General features: G+C 49.3%; 1 protein-coding gene across 1 annotated transcript in view; it reads left to right on the top strand.

Annotated features, from left to right (window-relative positions):
* The window catches only part of LOC107096394 (transcription factor 7-like 1-B), a 24,251-nt gene that overhangs the window by 18,283 nt on the left and 4,775 nt on the right, over positions 1 to 1,193 (top strand). The window contains exon 5 of the mRNA XM_015393027.1: positions 134 to 270. Within this exon, the coding sequence (XP_015248513.1) occupies positions 134 to 270 (137 nt within the window). The remainder of the gene's footprint in view (positions 1 to 133; positions 271 to 1,193) is intronic.

The following is a 1,193-nucleotide window of genomic DNA, read 5'->3' on the forward strand; positions in this document are numbered from 1 at the left end:
GCCGATTCATCGATTAATCGAAAAAATATTCGGCCGATTCATCGATTTTTAAAATAATCGTTAGTTGCAGGCCTAGACAAGTTTCTATTAGAGACTCGTTGATCCTGTGAGACGCGCTGAGATTCCTCAGCAGAGCGTTTCCGTGCAGACAGCGGCAGGTCGGAGGATTAACCGTGTCTGTTTCTCCGTCTGCAGGCCGGGCCAGACCATGTATCCCATGGCGGGGGGGTTCTCACCTGCAGCGCTCGCCGTCAACGCCTCCATGTCCAGGTAGGTGCTGGAAGCCTATGCCCTGCAGGTTCTGGTTTTAGTAGACGGACCGGTCAGGTTCTGATCTTCATGTTGTAGTGCTAAAGACCTGCCACTAGAGGTCAGTCACCACACAGGTTTCTAAGGACAGGAAGCAGCTTGGTCCAGGAACAGCTTCTGTTGGAATGTTTTCCTTCCTCTGAGCTGTGATTGGTCGACTCGCCCACTGCTGCAGGGATTTTCAGGCTCACTGACCCTGAAACCAACCTGTTAGTTTATTCTTCACACTTCCTGTCTGGCAGAGATTCAGAACTCTCCTAGTGCCTGAAAGAAGCCAACAGGTTCACAGGAAACACTTCCGGGTCCAAAGGTTTCAAAGGTAGACTCTACACCTGCAGGGAGGAAAAAACCCACAGGCTCCACATTGGACCCGGCACTCTGGCCTCTACCTACCAGTTACCATGGAGACACAGCTAATATATGGAGATCATTTCCCAGATGATGATGAGAAACTTCCTGCTGATGATTCACCTGAACTCGTTTTGGCTTTGAGCCGTTCTGCTGATTGTAACCAGAGGAAATACAAATATCTCCAAATAAACAACAGAAACTTGTAGGAAAACTTCCAGCAGCTGAGCTCCTGCTGCTGCCTCCATGTTTTCCCCTAAAGCTCCTCATCCTGACGCCTTGATAAACATCTCAGGGTGCCTCCTACATCAGACCTTAACATCAGTTACCATAGCGATGCAGATGAGATAGGTTGGGTTGGGATAGGTTATTGATTTCACACTGGAGAAGAAAAATAATGTGCCAAAAGGAGGAAACGGTGCATAGGTATGTGCAGTATATGCATGGCATCCCCTGGTGGGGTGGTATGTGTCATCCTGGGGTCCTCTACCAGAGGCCTGGGAGTTTGAGGGTTCTGCGCAGTATCTTAGCTGTTC

The sequence above is a fragment of the Cyprinodon variegatus genome, unplaced genomic scaffold, assembly GCF_000732505.1.
Source record: "Cyprinodon variegatus isolate N-32 unplaced genomic scaffold, C_variegatus-1.0 Scaffold621, whole genome shotgun sequence".
Classification (NCBI taxonomy): Eukaryota; Metazoa; Chordata; class Actinopteri; order Cyprinodontiformes; family Cyprinodontidae; genus Cyprinodon; species Cyprinodon variegatus.